We start from the raw sequence: 21,091 nt of genomic DNA, 5'->3' as shown, positions 1-21,091 counted from the left end.
AAGCCTCCTCATTCTTCCGTGCGCCTCCATGCTGAACAGTGCGACGTGGCTGTGTCTGAGAGTGATTTCAGGATACTCGGTTCCACTTCTGGCTGCTCGGATTTGAGAATTTTGGAGTCTCTACATATCTTCAAACGAAAACCGTGTCTCAATAATGCGTTTAGTTCATATAATCTTGAAATAGTGAATCGCTAGACTTTTATGTTATAGTGTTTTTTTCTTAAGTTTTATTCTTTTCGTGACCCCTAGGACTATATAAGTTGTTCCAATCGAGTCCTGTTTTTCAATATAATGTTAGGTCTTGTTTAGATTTTATGTCTGTCTTAAAAATTTGACTTATGGAATGATTTTATTCATTTTTAGTTTGTCGAACTGATGATGGAGCTGGACCCCAAAACGTTTTCAATATCGATATGGTGGATTTGCTTAGCGTTTTCTTTGCTTTTAAATTCCTTGTGAACTTGCTATATAAGCAGACTGATAATATAAGTACTGATATTAATACGATATTATGATAATAATTATAATATTTTGATGTTTGTGTTGATATTAATACTCGTGGGTACGGGAACTTATTCTAATGATCGTACCAATACTCGTACTAATGTACAAGTACTAATTAATACTGACGGTTTTACTAATACTATAAATAATTTAGAAGAGCACCTAATTTTTGTACTGTCAATTACAAGCCCTTGTTTTTATTAATAATCATGTACGGATAGACACGGGTAAGTCGATCATATAATGATTCAACCTTTCTTCTTTGAGATAATAGAACTTAAAATGAATAGAAATTTTACAGTTTCCAATTTTTCACCGATATGTAGTTATAAAAATCGAAAAATACATTCGGTGAAATTCAAGTTAAAAATTTTTATCTTGAAGCACCAAGTCGAGGTCTCCACCCACACCTCTAATCAGTTTAGGGAGGTGCGAGTGACACGAGGCTCCTGCCTATATAAGGGCTGACCTGCCTGCCCTCGTCCACTTGTCCCTCGGACGCCACGCAAGAAGCAGGACCGCCGCGCTCCCGTGTCTGCCACAGCGTCGACTTGTTGCCTTCCATTCACTCAGCCAGAACGAAGGTAAGCTTTCCTGCTGTTAGATTGTTACTTTAGCAATACTTGCTATGAAGAATAAGTATTCAATTGGTATAAATGGGCTAATGTTTGAGTTTTTATTGGCTTTTGAAATTCAAGAAATTAATTATGCCCTGATATAAAATTAAAAATTAAATACACGTGAAGACAGTCTTATTATAGTACAATTTGAAAGTACTCTATTTATTTTGAATTTTCTAACTCATTTCATTCTCGTTAACTAGCTAGGAAGTATATCACAAATTATATCATTTATTGCATTCGATACGAACTCGTTTCTTTCACTTCAACATCCACGCTTCTATCAATATTTAATTCTTTATACCATCATTCCCCAAACAGTGACGGGACTATTCACAGTGAATAATATCGTCGCGCGCAAAGAAGGACATGATTTGTTTGTCGCTTCTCAGTGGAAAATATCCGACACGACACGCCGTTTAATTAAAGAAGATTTTTTTATAAAAAAACGTATTTAGAGAATTCTGAAGTGGAGAGCGACTCGAAATTTTAGAGGCGTGTGAAGCAGAAACAATTTTTTTGACGTATTAATCACGTCTGAAGAAGAAATAAACTTGACGTATTATTGGCGGCTGAAGTAGAAACGAATTCGACTTATTAAACACTTCTGAAGAAACAAATTTTACGTATTTTAACAGGCCTGAAGAATAAACAAATTTTCCGCGTTAAATACGTCTAAATTAGAAACAGATCTGATGAAATAAACACGTCTGAAGTAGTAAAAACAATTTTGGCGTATTAGTGACGTCTAGTACGTCAAATTCAAAATATAAAATATAAATAAAACATAAAATAATATAAAGGTGTTCGACTGCACAGCTTTTTATCTTCCAATAAATAACACTCATCGACGAATCTTTGCGTATAACGAAAAAAAATTACAATTCGCTGAATTCAATGAATAATGATGACACAGAATGATGATAAATGGTTAGACAATAATTTATATTTAATTGTGCTTAGAAACGTAATCAAAGTATGGCAGCAAACGAGGCTGATCGTCTGACGAGGGTAACTTGAGTGTCATGATCAATCAAAAGCTTCAATGTTGTTTTACCTGAAATAAATAGTATATATAGTAGACATTTTTTCAATAAAGATTTTATCAATGACAAATAAGATTATATAATTGACAGTTTGTCCTTTAAATTTCTACAGCAATTTACCCAGAGACTTGATGGCAGAGACTTAATTTCAAATATTTTGAATGATTTAACTTTCATATATTTTCATTGTTTACAGTAACGCTTGTTTTTTTTAATATTCTTTAACAAGAGCACGTTTCACTCCTTTATTATTTAAATATTCTTCTAACATGGCCTTCGATTCAATTATAATTCAAACATTATGGAAACAGAGCTCGTTCGATTTTTAAAATACTCTTTCAACGGAAGCTGTGCCTGCAAAACAACTCGATTATTCTTGTACTATTTTTCATCCATGTTTGCGAACAAGGCTGATTGGTTCATACGTTTGTGTCTGAGAGTAATTTGTGCGTACAAATTCTCATGCGTTTACTAGCAGCCCTAGTTAGCTTTGAGTTCACGGTGTCACTGCACCAGTCCTTACCACTGGACCACTGCATCCACTGCGCCAGTCCTTACCACTGAACCACTGCATCCACTGCACCAGTCCTTACCACTGGACCACTGCATCCACTGCACCAGTCCTTACCACTGAACAACTGCATCCACTGCACCAGTCCTTACTACTGGACCACTGCATCCACTGCACCAGTCCTTAACATAGGACCACTGCATCCACTGCACCAGTCCTTACCATAGGACCACTGCATCCACTGCACTTGCTTCAGATGCTGAGTCAGCAGAATATTCAGCATATGTGTATCGAGGACAAGAACCAGTGTACGGCGGTACGAAGTCTATAAAAGGGCTGGGAACCTTAGTAACGCCCACGCTGTAGCTAACGAGCGCGCCGCGATTTAGCCCGCGGTTGAGTTCTCCCACCTAAGTGGACGCCGTAGCTTAATTATAGCTCTGTTTCGTACCTCATGTACATTTGTTAATGTAATAAACATTATTTTTATTCACATCATCCTTCACTTCTGGAAAAGCGTAAAATAGAAAATTCCACGGAAGATAATTTTAAAGCATAGATATATTCGCCGGCTTTCTAGCGGACTCTTCGAAGATATTGCCATTATTTATTGTAATAAAAATAAAATTATTAAACTAAAGATCACATTGCAGGTATCAAAAACGTAAAATTTTTCCCCAAAAACAAATTTTTCTCCTAAATTTCCGCCGAAATTAAGTAGGCTTTTTTACCAAAAACCCCTCAAATCTAAACAAAAATTCATTTATTGAAAATTTTACTTAATTCATCAAATTTGGTAACAGTCACGGGAAAGCAACCATGAATATGCAAATGTTTCAACTTCATTCTAAACATAATTTCCTTCCGTGAGCAGAGGTGCCTGTATTGAATCATGCTCTGTAAGTACCGATGCAAATCTTTACATCGTCAGCAAACGACGGATATCCTAGTTAAATCTTTAATTAGATCCTAGATTTGGATGGCATGTGCTTCAAGTTACTAGATTTCTAAGGTGTGGTTCAGTAAAGTCGAGGCTCTACCTGCCACTGCAAACATCAGTGACGTAGAAGGGAAGTTTTTTGTAGACCCAATGTTCAGTCCCGTTGAGGAGGTGGCCAGTTTGATTGTCTGCTCCAATTTCCTTTTTAGTTTCGGCACTGATTCTAGGTTCGTTCAATCCAGGGCTTTCGCGTTCGGTTCTTTTTTGTAGTTTGCGGAAAAATTTCCCGCAGTAAGGCTCGTCTTTAGCCAGTCGCTTGGCTTCGTAGTTGCGTTGCAGCGTCTCGAGACGTTCCTTGTGAGCCGTCGCCGTGTGCAAGTCCCGACGTCGCAGGGCCGTTGAGACGTCTTGCCATAAACATCTGGACTCGCCTTTGTCTTGAACCCTTAAAGGCCTAACTCTCGTGCGCGGCACGGGCTCAATCTTCGCTACGTCCAGAACCTCCAGCAAATTGCCCTCAGAATCCTTCGAGTCTGCATGGAGTCTCACATGAGGTTTTTGAGGTACTCAAATGTTCGCATCCCTCCGGGTACGTGAAAGTCACGCTCTTGTCCCACTCGCCTCCAATTCTGCACAGAGTTTCTCCAGCAGATCCCCTCACTTCTCCACTCACTCGGTGCAGGGAATTTCCGTAAAAAGGCTTCGTGTGGAACACAACGTTGGCAGCGCAGTGTGATTCTACACAAGCAAGCGTCACTCGGCCCCCTAATTCCGACCACGGTTCTGTGATGATGGTTATAATATAATTCTGTTACATCAAAATACAATTAATGGAATAATCTGCATCAATCATTTAATGATAGATACAGGTCGATTAATACAAAATAATACTAATGGCATTATCCGCGCAATCATTAATACAAGTAATATGATGCACACGACATCACAATTTATTCAACCCAACACAAATTACACCCGCCAACACAATTTCCACACACCAACACCATCACAGAACCATCATCACAGAACCGTGGTCGGAATTAGGGGGCCGAGTGACGCTTGCTTGTGTAGAAACTGACTGCGCTGCCAACGTTGTGTTCCACACGAAGCCTTTTTATGGAAATTCCCTGCACCGAGTGAGTGGAGAAGTGAGGGGATCTGCTGGAGATACCCTGTGCAGAATTGGAGGTGAGTGGGACAAGAGTGTGACTTTCACGTACCCGGAGGGACGTGAAAATTTGAGTACCTCAAAAACCTCATGTGAGACTCCAGACTCGAAGGATTCTGAGGGCAATTTGGTGGAGGTTCTTGACGTAGCGAAGATGGAGCCCGTGCCGCGCAAGAGAGTTAGGCCATTAAGGGCTCAAGACAAAGGCGAGTCCAGACGTTTATGGCAAGACGTCTCGACGGCCCTGCGACGTCGGGACTTGCACACGGCGACGGCTCACAAGCAACGTCTCGAGACGCTGCAACGCAACTACGAAGCCAAGCGACTGGCTAAAGGCGAGCCTTACTGCGGGAAATTTTTCAGCAAACTACAAAAAAGAACCGAACGCGAAAGCCCTGGATTGAACGAACCTAGAATCAGTGCCGAAACTAAAAAGGGAATTGGAGCAGACAATCAAACTGGCCACCTCCTCAACGGGACTGAACATTGGGTCTACAAAAAACTTCCCTTCTACGTCACTGATGTTTGCAGTGGCAGGTAGAGCCTCGACTTTACTGAACCACACCTTAGAAATCTAGTAACTTGAAGCACATGCCATCCAAATCTAGGATCTAATTAAAGATTTAACTAGGATATCCGTCGTTTGCTGACGATGTAAAGATTTGCATCGGTACCTACAGAGCATGATTCGATACAGGCACCTCTGCTCACGGAAGGAAATTATGTTTAGAATGAAGTTGAAACATTTGCATATCCATGGTTGCTTTCCCGTGACTGTTACCAAATTTGATGAATTAAGTAAAATTTTCAATAAATGAATTTTTGTTTAGATTTGAGGGGTTCTTGGTAAAGAAGCCTTCTTAATTTCGGCGGAAATTTAGGAGAAAAAATTGTTTTGGGGAAAAATGTTACGTTTTTGATACCTGCGATGTGATCTTTAGTTTAATAATTTTATTTTTATTACAATAAATAATAGCAATATCTTCGAAGAGTCCGCTAGAAAGCCGTTGAATATAACTATACTTTAAAATTATCTCCCGTGGAATTTTCTATTTTACGCTTTTCCAGAAGTGAAGGATGATGTGAATAAAAATAATGTTTATTACATTAACAAATGTACATGGAAGTATCTTAGAGAAAACATTTGTATAGTGTTCATAAAAATGAAAATGTTAAAATCGCGTACACTTCGCGCTGCATAACGCGACGAATAATCGCGACAATTGAAAATATTATAAGCAGTTTAACCGTGACAATATCTTATAGCATAGTTTATTCTTCCTTATCTTAACCAATGCATTCCTCGTACATATCCTCTTGATCTTATGAAACACTTATTCTACTGTAAGAGCAAACTTCTCTCTTGAACTTACGCTCTCATATTTGTCGGCAACGCTCAGAAAAATGTAGGAATTATTGTCCAAATCTCGATGCACTTTCCGTGTTTGTATTTGTCATCCTGATCCAGTTTAGCTCATTAAAAGGGCATGCATGAAAAATGCATGCCCTTTTGCATGCAATGCATGCCCTAAAATGTATGGCCCGCTCTCTGGACGTATTGTAGGTAAGAAACTGTTTCAATATTTGAACTGGGTTCGGGGTAACGGGATTCTGAAATTTTTTAAAACTGCAACAACTTAATAATTTGAATTAGCAATAACAATTAGCAATTGAATTGTTTAGATACTAATCCTTGAACTAAGTTCTAATATACGTAATCATTGTCCACGTAAAGAAGCCAACTTAGACGGTCACACAACTCAAGTTTTGACACGCCACTCCCACAACTCCTGAACGAAGTTTCCGAAGTTTATGTTGATTAAACTTAATTTTCACGAGCCAACTTAGAGAGCAACTTAAGCTCTAGTTAGCCGCTCATTGAATTTCAATGTGACCTCATTGCTAACAAACGCGCGACAATGCTTAGGCCGCGACAATGTGAGTGGGATTCGGATACTTTAATGTGAGTGGGAGATAAGTAAACATCAATGAGAGTGGGATATGTGCACTTTAATGAGAGTGGGAGATTATAATTTAATGTCAGTAGTGATACGTACACTTTAATGTGAGTGGAGATTATAATTTAATGTCAGTTGGGATACGCACACTTTAATGTGAATGGGAGATTATAATTTAATGTCAGTTGGGATACGTACACTTTAATGTGAATGGGGGATTATAATTTAATGTCAGTTGGGATACGTACACTTTAATGTGAATGGGAGATTATTATTTAATGTCAGTTGGGATACGTACACTTTAATGTGATTGGGAGATTATTATTTAATGTCAGTTGGGATACGTACACATTAATGTGAATGGGAGATTATAATTTAATGTCAGTTGGGATACGTACACTTTAATGTGAATGGGAGATGAGTAAACTTCAATGTGAGTCGATTTAATGTGTCTGATCGCGAATGTATGTGCGGTGATGCTGCATTTACAGTAAAGAATTCATGAAGCAAAACATTTACCCGGCGTAAAGTTGTGGATTTTCAAACTTTGCATTATTACGTCGCCTGATTCTTGTCGCAACTTTCGAACATCTCCCCGAAAACTTGACCTGCGGGCAGCACGAATAAGTTCCCCAATAAGTCTGAAGTTTGGGATCTGCCTGCTGAACTTTGAAAACACCGCCTCCCGTGGTGGCACTGCAACTTTTTGCCTAGAGATTTTCTTTACCAATTAGAATCTGTGAGATCCTTATTGTAACATTAATTCTATTTAGGTACGTATTTTGTATTTAGGTATTCCGCACACTCACCCTGAGATGCTGTTGGTGTAGCTGTTGGAGCTACCGTTGGTGCGGCTAGCTGTTGGTGTAGCCGATGGTATTAACATAACATAACATAACATAACATAGTGATGTCGGCTCTGAAGTGTAGGCCTGATGTGGCCTGTCGCCGATTCTTTTCCATTTCGTGCCTTGTTCATAGATCTAAACTCGTGTCATTTGACCGGATCTTTTCATGACTGGCGATAGTTTGAAGAAGCTACTTCGCGAGATAAGTCAAACCGGCATAGTAAGAAGTGAGAAAGTTGGGACCCGCAAACACTACGTGCGTCCCCGATCACTGCCAGAACTCAACTCCAACCTCCTATTGAACCAACCAACCAACCGTGGAACAGTTACACCAACAGTTGCAACATAGCATCTGCATCAACAGCTGCACTAAAAGCTGCACTAACAGCTGCTCTTACAGCTGCAGTAACAGCTGCACTAAAAGCTGTACTAACAGCTGCAGTAACAGCAGCACTAACAACTGCAATATAGCATCTGCACCAACAGCTGCACTAAAAGCTGTACTAACCGCTGCATCAACAGCAGCAATATAGCATATGCACCAACAGCTGCACCAACAGCTGCATCAACAGCAGCAATATAGCATATGCATCAACAGCTGCACCAACAGCTGTATTTTTAACAGCTGGAGCGGCCGCACGAGTGTCGGCTCAGGCGCCCGGACACACAACAGCGCTCAGCGCCCGAGGCACTTGAACCTGCAGAGCGGTGCTCGATACAACGCTGTAACGCTGTTACGTTATTACGCTATAACGCTGTTACGGTATTACGCTATTACGCTATAACGCTGTTACGTTAATACGCTATTACGCTATAATGCGATAACGCTCTACGCTATGAGCCTAAAGCGTTATAGAGCTCTATCACTGTACGCTAACGCTCCTCGTAGCCTCTTGCATGGTGTTACACTGTAACTCTCCTGGGTGGAAGGATTGGGACCACGGATAGTGAACACGGATAGTGAACACGGATGGTGAACATGAACAGTGAACATGAATAGTGAACACGGATGGCGAACACGGATAATGAACATGAACAGTGAACACGGATAGTGAACACAGGTAGTGAACACAGATAGTGAACACAGGTAGTGAACACAGATAGTGAATACGGATAGTGAACACATGCAGTAGATGAAATACCGCCTATTTGGCTGCTTCAATTGCCTCAGTTGCGCTGAAGGCTCATAGGACTCTCAAGCAAACAGCGGCACGAGCAACGATGATCATTAGTGCGGGGTTGATGCAGTTTAGTGCAGAACATTAGCGCGGGTTGGTGCAGCTTTGTGCAGAACACTAGAGCGGGTTGGTGCGGTTTAGTGGAGAACATGAGCGCGGGGTTGGTGCAGTTTAATGCAGAGCATTAGCGTGGGGCTGGTGCATGAAGTTTAGTGCAGAACATTAGCGCGGGTTGGTGCAGTTTTGTGCAGAACATTATCGTGGGTTGTGCAGTTTAGTGCAGAACATTATTAGTGCAGAACATTAGCGCGGGTTGGTGCAGTTTTGTGCAGAACATTAGCGTGGGTTGTGCAGTTTAGTGCAGAACATTAGCGCGGGTTGTGCAGTTTAGTGCAGAACATTAGCGCGGGGTTGGTGCAGTTCTTATCTGTTTATTCTGTTCTGTTTATCTGTTCAGTCTGTTCTGTTTTATTTGTTTAGTCTATTTTTTTATCTGTTTAATCTGTTCTGTTTTTTTAGTCTGTTCTGTTTTATTTTTTTAGTCTGTTCTGTATTATTTGTTTAGTCTGTTCTGTTTTATTTGTTTAGTCTGTTCTGTTTTATCCATTAAGTCTTCTTTTTTTTTGGTTTAATCTGTTTTGTTGTATCAGTTTAGTCTGTTCCGTTTTATCTGTTTAGTCTGTTTTGTTTTTTCTTTTAGTCTAGTCTGTTCTATTTCAGTTGTTTAGACTTCTCTGTTTTATCTGTTTAGTCTGTTCTGTTTTATCTGTTCGGCCTGTCCTATTTTATCTGTTTAATTTGTATGGAAAATGAAAAGTTTTCAATCTTTATCATAAATTTTCACTATATTTTTGTAGTTCCTTTTTAAAAATTTTTTATTCCATGAAGTGCCGGAATCGAAATTTTCTCGATGACAAACACAGTGCACAACACAGACCCTGTGCAATAATATTAACAATTCAAAACACAGACTTTATACTAGACATTAAAGTCTCTGTGTATTATTATTTGACTTGTATAATACACAGGAGCTTGTGTAACTGCACTTCCACTAAGCGGATAGTCGTGCGCCTCCAAAATTGGAGCGCTGACTGAGGCAGCGAGCTTTCACTGCCGCCCTAGGCCTAAGTTCACTTAATTTCTGAGGTGGCCGAGGGGAAAATGAGGGAAAAGTAATGGAAAAGTGAGGGCGAAATAAGGGGAAGTTATCCCGTGTCGCCGCCCACGAATACAAAGAATTTTTTGACAGCGTCAGCCGTTTAATTTGCCGGAATGAATTATTTACAGTGCGAGGTAAAGTGAAGTATAGTATAGTATAGTATAGTATAGTATAGTATAGTATAGTATAGTATAGTATAGTATAGTATAGTATAGTATAGTATAGTATAATATAGTATAGTATAGTATAGTATAGTATAGTATAGTATAGTATAGTATAGTACAGTATAGTATAGTATAGTATAGTATAGTATAGTATAGTATAGTATAGTATAGTATAGTATAGTATAGTATAGTACAGTAAAGTATAGTATAGTATATAGTATAGTATAGTATAGTATAGTATAGTATAGTATAGTATAGTATAGTATAGTATAGTATAGTATAGTATAGTATAGTATAGTATAGTTAGTAAAGGTAGGCCATGTTGTGTGTGACGGAATGCATATTATGTGATATTTTTCAATTTTTACGAGCACCGTTTTGACCACGTGTTATTTTGATGATGTTCTTTTGTTAGATTAGTGACTCAATATGATTGTATATATTTTTATGACTAGAATATGGAATCTCGTTACTGTGATATTATTTTGTATGACTAACCAATGCGTAAGCATATTTTTATTTCGTGACTGAATAAATGAATCTCATTTGCAGTGATATTATCTGTCTGTAGCGTTGCGTTGCAATCGTCTGCTAGGCGCCATGCGTCGTCTGCATAGCCCTGACACGTTTAGACCGATTTCTTTGATATGTTAATCGTAAAATATTACTTGACCTAAGATTTATTCGCTTTAATGTGCAATTATTTTGTCGAAGGACTTTATTATTTTGTGTTTATCGTAATGATTTGCTGTTATCCGAGAATCAGTGCTGTCAAGTGAGTGTCAACCTACCATACTATCCCTAAAGTAAAGACGTATAGGCCGCCATCTTGCGTGAGGAAGCTAGACATCTTAGAGGTAGATGTTCTATAGGAAGTCAATTGTAACTTGTAGTCATGTTGTCAAATAGTTAAACTCTTTATTAATATAATTTTGTTAGGTGATAATACTTTTCATTGTATTTGATAATGCTTAGTCATTGTTCATTTGTCTAGTCTATCGACGAACTGGTATCGACTCACGCGCTCGCAAGTATAGGTGTCAATACTCGAGAATTATTCTATCTTATGTCAACTTTCGCTTATCATTACTTGACCAAAGGATTATATTATGATTCTATTTTATTGTAATATACTATATTAGCTGTTTCTTTGCATATTGATGATTTATTAGCCTATTTCTTGTACATTGTAAACAGGGTGTTGAGGTAAGCTCATTTTAGCTGAGTTACCTCTCGCGCGAAAGTTGTGTGTGCTCAGTGGTACTGGGTTGGGTTCAGACCTGGGCTTCCAAGAATAAACTCCTCCGTAATTCTGGATATAACTCTTAATGAGTTCCTCTAACGGACTAATAACGGCGTAGGTGGAGTTCTTGGTCAGTTCCACTGGAACTTGGTACTGGTAGCTCTCTGGTACGGCTAGTTCCCGTGCTGAGCATTTCTCGTGTTGTGGGGGCTAATAACCTCTGCACTCGTGTACATTTGTCAGCGTTCTGGTACAGCTTATGCGGTACCGTTCGCGCCTCACGTGTCGAGGGAGTTAACACCTTCCACGCTCGGGAGTAATCGGAATTTTGCAGTGCACTAGGGCAAGAACCCATAGTATCTGCGGTTCGTTGTTGGCATCTCGGTGCGGTTTAGTTCCCGTACCTTTTGCTGTCCATCTTTGTGATTCTTGCGGTGCATTAGGGCTAGAACCCCTAGTCTCCGCGGCTGGTTGTTGGCATCTCAGTGCGATTAGTTCCCGTACCATTTGCTATCCATTTTGTTATTTTCAGCTGTGTAATAGGGCTCATACTGTGTGGTTTCTCGGCTGTTTGTACTCTTGAAGTGTCAAGCCTTTTTCCGTGAACTTTTGGACTAAGACGAATAATAAATTGTGCGCCCTCGTATGAAAAAACTTGTAATTCGCCTGAAGAGAACCAGTATACTACGAAAAGTTCCTTGTGTTCATTCATCCTCTCTCCAACGCAAAAGAACCGGACCAAAGGGCGACTCTTTAGCCCTTGTGTTTAGAATCACTACGAAAGTCTCCACTAAGTCGGCACGCTACCCGTAATTTTTTCCATCTTGCTGCGGTGTTCCCGGTTACATGTGTTTACGTCGACGTGTGACGTCGCGTGGGCGGCCATATTGGGTTTACGTCGACGTGCGACGTCGCGTGGGTGGCTATGTTGTGTTTACGGCAACATGTCAGGCGCGTGGGCGGCCATGTTGTGTTTTCGTCGACGTGTGACGTCGCGTGGGCGGCCATGTTGTGTTTACGTCGACGTGCGACGTCGCGTGGGCGGCCATGTTGTGTTTACGTCGACGTGCGACGTCGCGTGGGTGGCTATGTTGTGTTTACGGCAACATGTCAGGCGCGTGGGCGGCCATGTTTGTTTACGTCGACGTGCGACGTCGCGTGGGCGGCCATGTTGTGTTTACGTCGACGTGCGACGTCGCGTGGGCGGCCATGTTGTGTTTACGTCGACTTTTGACATCTCATGGGCGGCAAATGTTGAATTTATGTCGACGTGTGACGTCGCGTGGTTGACGCGTGGACGACGTGCTCGTGGGGATCGGCAACGCAGGATTAACTCGAAGATTAGAAGCTTTGGCGGGAAGTGCGGGCAGCGAACTGAACAAAGTCGCGGCCTCACACGCGCGTCAAATTTAAAACAATTCTCATGAAACAAGCGTTCAATTTTGCAGAAAAAAACGAATAAATATCTGGAAGTTGAGATGGAATATTTTGTTTCATTATTAGGATATTACAGTCATCATATGATTACGGTGTTGGTAATTATGATTAAGATACACGCCTTACACGGCATACAGGTGCGCTGCATCCATTATATACAGCTGCCTGCATGTCACTATACAGCTGCACTATGCAGCTGGACTATACAGCTGCACTATACAGCTGCACTATACAGCTGCACTATACAGCTGCACTATACAGCTGCACCATACAGCTGCACTATACAGCTGCACTATACAGCTGCACCATACAGCTGCACTATACAGCTGCTGGTGGCTACAGCTCTCAATGCTGCCCTGTGGCGTCGTCGTCTGCAGGCGACAGCTGAAACAACTTATATATTTTTTCCTGGAATAAAATGCATGTTCCCGCCACACCGACTCATGGTGCGAGAGTTCGGGGAAATATTATTTATTTGGGGTAAAAACAACGGGTATTATTTGTGTTTTTTCGGGTAAATATCTTTTTATAAGGGTAAAAGCTGGTAGAATTATTCGTACATATTTTCATAGATAGTTAAAAGACAGTTCCATATCCTGATTCCCAGCAATCCCCTAATGTACCCCGAGCCTAATAATCGTTACCGTAGTTATCATATTCATGATCAGGAGCCGGCGAGTCCTGCGTGCAACTAAAAACTCGTGCGATATTAAGTCCCGACACTCATTATCTCATCTCCCTCTTCTCATAATCACCAGGCTTTCCTCTCTCCTCATAATAACCAGGCTTATCTCTCTCCTCACAATCTCATCCCCCTCTTATAATCACCAGGCTTTCCTCTCTCTTCATAATCTCATATCCCTCTCCTCATAATCACCAGGCTTATCTCTCTCCTCACAATCTCATCCCCCTCTTATAATCACCAGGCTTTCCTCTCTCCTCATAATCTCATATCCCTCTCCTCATAATCACCAGGTTTCTTCTCTCCTCATAATAACCATGCAGGCTTTCCTCTCTCCTCATAGTCACCAGGCTATCATATTTCCCTCATAATGTGCAACGCAGGAAATATAATTAGTTCATCGACAGTTTTAGTATTTGTTGAAACTTTTGTTGCGTTCGAAACTGCGTTTGTTTTGCTGGTTCCAGCTTGCCGCTCTACACCCAGAAACATGAACGGGTCAAATCGTCCAAATAGTAACCCGCTTTCTTACCTTCAGCACGAGCAGAGATCCGACGTAGCACTGAAATGCGCCATTTTACCGGGCCAAACTGGTCAGGGTTAACTATGTTGTACAAAAAAGTTAAAAAAAAAGTTTAACCATGTTGTCAAAAGAAGTTAAAAAAAGGATTAACCATGTTGTTCAAAGAAAAAATTTAAAAAGGGTTAACCATGTTGTAAAAAAAGTTTGTTTTTCCAAAAAAAAATGATTAACCATGTTGTCCAAAAAAGGCTTTTTTCCAGAAAGAAGGGTTAACCATGTTTTCCAAAAAAAGTTTGGACAACATCTCACACATTTCTCCGAGTATGAGGTTCGCAGGGATCAGAAAGTCCCGTGGAACAAGATTGTCGTGGCGTCAACTGAAGTGAAAAAAACCTGCCTTCCAAGCCTGCCTAAGTCTAAAGCCAACAAGTGCTCCTCTCATCAAAGGCAACAATTGCTCATCTTATCAAAGACAATAATTGTTCTTCTTTCCAAAGGCAACAATTGTTCTTCTAAGAACAACACAACGGCAAAAGAGATCTGTCGTCTTCAGTAAACAGACTCTACAGTCTTCAACTCTTGCTGTTATAGGAACTTTTGTGTCCACAAACTCATGCTTGCGAGAAGGAATTCTTTAAAGGACTTAATTTTGTACTGATGATTTATAAAGGAGTTGATTTTTAGAGAAAATTTATCAACTGTATTACAGAATTTGCTGGCCCTTACTGATGAATCGTGTAGAATCATACAGAATTTGGGCGCGTATACTGTTGATTTGTCTGGACGTAAATTTATTTGCAGTCACACCGAATTTGTGTATTACCTTCCCTCACCCGTTCATCTCAATCTCCCCTCACCCGTTCATCTCAACCTCCCCTCACCCGTTCATCTCAACCTCCCCTCACCCGTTCACCCCAACCTCCCCTCACCCGTTCACCCCAACCTCCCCTCACCCGTCCATCTCAACCTCCCCTCACCCGTCCATCTCAACCTTCCCTCACCCGTCCATCTCAACCTTCCCTCACCCGTCCATCTCAACCTCCCCTCACCCGTTCAACCTCCCCTCACCGGTTCACCCCAACCTCCCCTCACCCGTTCACCATGTCACCCCTCACCCATTAACGGGTTGCTGGCGTCTGATTTAGGGTGATCATGCGGCGGTGATTATGCTGGTGATTGTTGTCGTACCTGAAGGTAGCGATCAAAAAATATCGTTTGTTTAAAAAAGTATCGATATAACGATATTTTCAAGAAATATCGTTACAATGTCGCCTGTACTCTGCATTGCAGATCTTTTCGGTTCTGCTTGATTAATGTTGTTTCGTTCGTTTGAAAAAAAAATTAAGTAATAACATACAAAACGTAGTTTGTTTTAACGCACATAAATTGATGAAAAATGTGTCAAAATTCTTAAATTAATAAGCTTCGAAATCAAAGGTTTGAGTCATATGCCAAGCCGGTTGATGTAGTCTTCCTACCTCATTGTCTAACATAAGATGTATTTTCATACTAAACATTTATATTATTACAATATTCGTTTAACAATGTTATTTAGTATAATACGCTTAATTGGTTTCTGATGTTAATTTCTTGAGTTGAGTTGAGATGGTTCCTAGAACTGTGAGCGTGACACGTACCCTGCAGCTGCGAAAGTTTGTTTCCAACACGCAAGCATGCGACGAAGATTTTGCGTAATCATGGAAACTGAAGCAAGATTTGGGGAGAATTTTCGCCGTAGAAACATTTTTATCGTGACGGGGAAATTAAGGAAAATATTTACCTCGCGGGAATAGCAACATCACCCACACTACACAGCAACATCGCCCACATCACATAGCAACATCACCCACATCACACAGCAACATCACACACACCACACAGCCACACCACACAGCCACACCACACAGCCACACCACACAGCCACACCACACAGCCACACCACACAGCCATTGTGTTTCCCGTGACGAATTTGCCTATGAAAATCTTCAGTAGTTTCCCGTGATGAATTTTCCTATGAAAATCTTTATGTGTTCCCCGTGACGAATTTGCCTATGAAAATCCATGTGTTTCCCGTGACGAATTTGCTTTCCCGTGACGAATGTCCTTTTAAAAATTCAATTGAGCAACAGGTCAGGCAGCCGTACCCTGAAGACTAAGTTCAGCGAATTCATGGGTAATAAAGAAAATTTTTCTAATTTTGTGTGTGTCTTAAAGAAAGTTTCTTATTTTCTGCTTTATAAAAATAGATATTGTTAATCATATGGGCGAAATAGCGAACATTTTATTTGTTTCTTTTCTGTTGTTTCGTCTTTTTTTCACCGTCTAGCGTAGAAAATATATCTTTTATTTGTATAATGTATGTCACAAAGTGAATATAATAGTGAAGCTTTAATTTTTTAGAGAGATTCTGGATTCTTTACGTCTTGAAATGTATATGCGTCTTATTTAAAAACTTTATTACGCGCCTTGAATTAACTATATCGCAAAATATAATCAGAAACGACAGAAGACAAAAATTTCTGTCTAAGACCCGATATTGATGAGAACAGACGCCATCTGCAGCGCTTGATTTTGGGTTCGAGATTCCACAGCGAGACGCGTTCCGAGGGCCCCCCTCGATACTGTAGTGCCAGACATGAAACTGTCAGACATGAAACTGTGAGACATGAAACTGTGAGACATGAAACTGCCAGACATGGAACTGCCAGACATGAAACTGTCAGACATGAAACTGCCAGACATGGAACTGTCAGACATGAAACTGTCAGACATGAAACTGCCAGACATGAAACTGCCAGACATGAAACTGTCAGACATGAAACTTCCAGACATGAAACTGTGAGACATGAAACTGCCAGACATGAAACTGTCAGACATGAAACTGCAGACATGAAACTGCCAGACATGAAACTGTGAGACATGAAACTGCCAGACATGAAACTGTCAGACATGAAACTGTCAGACATGAAACTGTACGACATGGAACTGTCAGACATGAAATTGTCAGACATGAAACATGTCACGAAAAAGGAACATTTCTGAATTTTTTATTTTAATTTTAATTATTTGGCATCATGTATACTAGACTTTCAAGATACTCATTTTATTAATTTATGAAATATATGAAATATCAATTATAATTTTTAATTTTTACAATCATTGCTATAATGATCACTTACATTCATTGCAAATAATTCATTCAGCTAAAACAACAACAAGCAAGAATGTATAGAGACCGCCAACGAACGTTGTTTGAACAACACAACAAAACAAACAAATAACAAATTCGAATAACACAAGGAAACAAATAAATAAGAAGTTTAAACAACACAACGAAACAAATAAATAACAATTTTAAACAACACAACAAATAAATAAATAACAATTTGGACAACACAACAAAGAAATAACAAATTTAAAAAACAAAACAACAAATTCGAAAGCACAAGAAATTAAGTAAATAACAACTTTGAACAACACAAAAAAAAGCAACAAGCTCGAACCACAAAACAAATAAATAACAAGTTTAAATAACAACAAATCTAGAACTGGCGTCCAAGGAAGATGTCGTCCATCGCGGCGACGACACGTCAGGGACGCCTTACTGGGGACTTACGGGACGACTGACGTGCTGCACGTCACTGCCTGACACGTGACTGTAGCTGACGTGATGCACGTCACTGCCTGACACGTGACTGTAGCTGACGTGCTGCCGTCCATGCCTGACACGTGACTGTAGCTGACGTGATGCACGTCCCTGCCTGACACGTGACTGTAGCTGACGTGATGCACGTCCCTGCCTGACACGTGACTGTAGCTGACGTGATGGTGCCGACTATTAAACAATGAATAATAACATTCAATTGTCAAATTTAACTCCGGAAAATTGCTGTAAAATTTACAACGTTCGGACGATATCTGTAATAGATGTAAATAGAAACTCATAAGTTTTCATAAGATTTTCACCAAACTTGGAACAAGAGCAGGACTGTAAGAAGGACAAACGTGATCCTGTGTCCCAATTCCTACATGAGAGAGCGCTGGATGCAGAAACTCATAAAAATGTTTAAATATATATTTTTTAAATTACTTTTTTGTCTGGAACGGAAAGAAAAGGTGAATTAAATACTGACAAATGTGTCGGTGTTGCAGATGTGGTGGTGGCGGGTGGTGCTGGTGGTGATGACATGTGTTGGTGTTACAGATGTGGTGGTGGAGAGTGGTGCTGGTGGTGATGACATGTGTTGGTGTTACAGATGTGGTGGTGGCGGGTGGTGCTGGTGGTGATGGCATGTGTTGGTGTTACAGATGTGGTGGTGGCGGGTGGTGCTGGTGGTGATGGCATGTGTTGGTGTTACAGATGTGGTGGTGGCGGGTGGTGCTGGTGGTGATGGCGCTGCTGGGGCTCCTGCTGCAGGTGACACAAGGGGCGCGCTACCGCAAGCCGCCCTTCAACGGCTCCATCTTCGGCAAGCGCGGCGCCCCCTTCACTTGTGAGTGGGGGGGGGTGTGGTGGTTAAGGGGTGGTGCATGGGGAGGTACAATTTGGGGGTAAAGGCATTGGTGCAGACATGTTATTAGTAAAGGTTACCTATGAATCACTTGAGAAATAGTCTTACGGGATCTTCGTAACTGTCTTAGGACCGTACTATCTGAACTCATTTAAGTACATGTTGGGGCCTAAGTACATGTAGTGGCCTAAGTACATGTAGCGGCCTAAGTACATGTAGCGGCCTAAGTACATGTAGCGGCCTAAGTACATGTAGTGGCCTAAGTACATGTAGCGGCCTAAGTACATGTAGCGGCCTAAATACATGTAGGGGCCTAATTAAGTAGGTACGTACGTAGGGACCTAGGTATAAGTAGCGGTCAATTCTAGTCTGTGATTGGTGGGTGGTCATGTTGAAATTCCATCAGTGATTGGCTGACGGAGTTATTAACTCGTAACGATTTTTGATAATACGGCCCTTATTCTTCTCTTATATTATGAGGCTTGTTACGTAGCTCTGGCGGCTGGAAGACTTAAGTTGTTGGTTGAGGTCAATACACGGCGGTTTCTTCTATCTCAGTAAAGAATAAATAGCGTATGACCTTATCATTATTATTTAATACCAAATATTAACACAATAACATTGTGTTAATACATGTAGCGACCTAAACTGTAACACAATAACATTGTGTTAATACACCATACACCTCCTTCCCCCCTTACAGTAGACGACGCGCCCCCCATGGCGTCGGTGTGTCGCGTGGCACTGGAGGCGTGCGCCGCGTGGCTCCCCGACACGGATCAGGAGTGAGGGACCCTGGCGAACCCCTAGGACCTCGGCGAACCCCTAGGACCTCGGCGAACCCCTAGGACCTCGGCGAACCCCTAGGACCTCGGCGAACCCCTAGGACCCCTTCCCCGGTATCGGTCCCCTCTCGCGTACCCCCACTTCGGTCTCGGTCGCTCCGCGTGGCTCCCCGACACGGATCAGGAGTGAGGGACCCTGGCGAACCCCTAGGACCTCGGCGAACCCCTAGGACCCCGGCGAACCCCTAGGACCTCGGCGAACCCCTAGGACCTCGGTGAACCCCTAGGACCTCGGTGAACCCCTAGGACCTCGGCGAACCCCTAGGACCTCGGCGAACCCCTAGGACCCCTTCCCCGGTATCGGTCCCCTCTCGCGTACCCCCACTTCGGTCTCGGTCGCTCCTCGCGTACCCCCATTTCGGTTTTGGCCGCTTCCAGGCGACCCCAAGCTGTCATTTGAATATTTCTGGAGTTACTTAATTTCGGTGGAAAACCTAGGGTAACTGTTAGGGTAACAGGGTTGCCCATAATATAATATCTATAATAATTTACCCTGATGTTCAGGGTGGAAATTGTCGGGGAATTGTGGCGGCCAAAAAAGCGCCAAAGATTCAAATTATGGATAGGGTGATTGCTATAATAATTTATTCATCATTGGCCTTTTTGAAAGTTATGAATTAGAATTATCTTTTTCAATTGTAAAATCAATATTTATTTAATTAAAATGTCCAAGCTTGCTCCAGATCATTCCCTTCACAAGACTACACCTGTCGCAGTTTGCTGGTTAATAACGAAGTGTTGGTTAACCTGCTAAGCCTAACCTAACCTAACCCGTTCACATCAAATAATGTCAATCTGCTTGCTTATATCTTAGCAAAGGTCCATTATTTGTATCAGGTTCTAGGTTTTCTTTGTAACTTTGCCGGAAATATTAATGTCAATAATGACGGCAGCATTAACTACATTCCATCGAACTCAACTATAATATACAGGCAAACGACATGAGCAATATCAACTGTACTGTTACGTATTACAATTCTCCAGAATTGACCAAAATAAAAATGTGAGGCACTTGTCTTATTATGTGAAACAAATTGCAATTTATTATTATTATTAATTAAAAATATTATTATTATTATTAGCAAACACATCAATAATGCTTTGTCTCTCCACTCTGACCGATCTTGAACAGAGAAGTGGGACGTTTGACTAACAAACTATTGTACGCGCGAATGAACTAAACTTTAATTTTTATATAGAAAAAAGACATAGATTATAATGTTTTTTTTGGGAGAAAAGAAATATATGATAGTATGATAGAAAATCTTATATATGACATATATGATAGAAAATCTTTTGCTCATACGCAAGATGTAGAAATTTTTATTTACAAAAGAAATATCTAAATTCCGGACAAAAGTTTTCATAAAGAGGAAATGAATTTCAAATAATTGTTTACATATAGGAAGAAAGATCGAAATATAAATAAGTATCTATCTAGAAGGACAAATGACCACAAACTCACTTATTAAAGCTGTGCGATTAAGCAAAAAATAAGAGAAGAGAGGACAAAAGATTCTGCAATCGACATAACAAATATTTGATGCCAGGCATAATCAATGCAATTTTGCTTTTGATAGTTTAATTAAAAATATTTTAAGGTATGAATATCGCAGCATTGAGAGAAACTTTTTGTTCTGGTCAATAAACTGAAGGCAAAACTAAAGCACACTTAATTATTTGTCGAGTTAATTGCCTTACTGACGCAGTCAAGTGACCTGCCTTACTGACGCAGTCACTGAGGGAAGTGGCAG

The 21,091-nt window shown here is 40.8% G+C and overlaps 1 protein-coding gene across 1 annotated transcript; it reads left to right on the top strand.

Annotated features, from left to right (window-relative positions):
• The first annotated feature begins 1,077 nt into the window (after positions 1–1,077).
• Positions 1,078–19,424, top strand: LOC125179546 (neuropeptide SIFamide-like). The gene is made up of 3 exons (XM_047885618.1): positions 1,078–1,088; positions 18,342–18,474; positions 19,196–19,424. Exons 2-3 carry the CDS (start codon positions 18,342–18,344, stop codon positions 19,279–19,281), a joined length of 219 nt encoding a protein of 72 aa, XP_047741574.1. The 5' UTR covers positions 1,078–1,088; the 3' UTR covers positions 19,282–19,424.
• Positions 19,425–21,091: the final 1,667 nt, after the last annotated feature.

The sequence above is a fragment of the Hyalella azteca genome, unplaced genomic scaffold (genome assembly GCF_000764305.2).
Source record: "Hyalella azteca isolate HAZT.00-mixed unplaced genomic scaffold, Hazt_2.0.2 contig2569, whole genome shotgun sequence".
Lineage (NCBI taxonomy): Eukaryota > Metazoa > Arthropoda > Malacostraca > Amphipoda > Hyalellidae > Hyalella > Hyalella azteca.
This window is presented reverse-complemented; position numbering and strand designations above follow the sequence as displayed.

Bases quoted from the DNA above. Each gene is read 5' to 3' on its own strand.
- LOC125179546 (XM_047885618.1), top strand. From the start codon at position 18,342: ATGTGGTGGTGGCGGGTGGTGCTGGTGGTGATGGCGCTGCTGGGGCTC. The intron at 18,475-19,195 runs GTGAGTGGGGGG...CCCCCCTTACAG, and splicing joins GCGCGGCGCCCCCTTCACTT to TAGACGACGCGCCCCCCATG.